Genomic DNA, 810 nt, shown 5'->3' with positions numbered 1-810 from the left:
GTTCGAATCACTTCATCATCTACCTGTAAAAGGCATTCTGTGTTGTACAACTTGCCTGCCTAACAATATTTTCTAAAAAGCCCATCGGCTATTGACGTCCCTGGTGCATTCTTAACTAATGTCACAAACTGTGGCCCCTTATCTCTGACAGCTCACTTTGTGACACCCAGTCAAAAAAAGTACCCAAGGTGACCAGCTGAGTTTTAGTCAATAACAAGGACACACACAGAGAAGCGGGGAAAACACACTGTAAAAATCTTACGCTATTTGTGCACAGTGGATTTTGTGCCTTTAACAAAAAAGCATGTTTCTTACACAAGCTGATCCTCTTAACTGCTCCCTCTCCCCACTCCCATCAACATGACTATCTGGGACACAGGACCCTCTGAAAGTAGGCCTTACTTTGCGTGACAGCTCTGCCGCTCCTGCGGCCCCAGATGGGCGGGGAGCTGATTCATTCCCCCCCCCACCGTTCGCTCCCCGCTGTGTGCTCTGGAGCTCCCAGGAACGGGCTCGCCTGCTCCAAATGGGACGCATCACCAGCCCGGAGCAGTGGCCCACGATGCAAAGGGCACCCGCTCAGTGTGTTGCACAGTGGAGCGCGAGGCTCAGCTGAATTCTTTCACCCAGATGGAATGCTCTGCCAGATGTCCGCATTGAGCTCTGGGTCAGGGGGTGGGCTTGGGGCCGACTCCTTCATCAGACCCTCCCCCGCAGGCCAACGGGGACTCCTGCTTGACCAGCAGCAGTGATGAATGGTCCTCATTCAGGGCCCAGAGCGCACTGGGAGAGGCTACCTCAGCTGCGGTC

General features: G+C 53.8%; 1 protein-coding gene across 1 annotated transcript in view; it reads right to left on the bottom strand.

Annotated features, from left to right (window-relative positions):
• LOXL2 (lysyl oxidase like 2) overlaps window positions 1-458 on the bottom strand; it is a 91,806-nt gene extending 91,348 nt beyond the window's left edge. The window contains exon 1 of the mRNA XM_023522593.1: window positions 403-458. Coding sequence (XP_023378361.1) covers window positions 403-458 — 56 coding nt within the window. The remainder of the gene's footprint in view (window positions 1-402) is intronic.
• Window positions 459-810: the final 352 nt, after the last annotated feature.

The sequence above is a fragment of the Pteropus vampyrus genome, unplaced genomic scaffold, assembly GCF_000151845.1.
Source record: "Pteropus vampyrus isolate Shadow unplaced genomic scaffold, Pvam_2.0 Scaffold350, whole genome shotgun sequence".
NCBI classification, from domain to species: Eukaryota; Metazoa; Chordata; class Mammalia; order Chiroptera; family Pteropodidae; genus Pteropus; species Pteropus vampyrus.
This window is presented reverse-complemented; position numbering and strand designations above follow the sequence as displayed.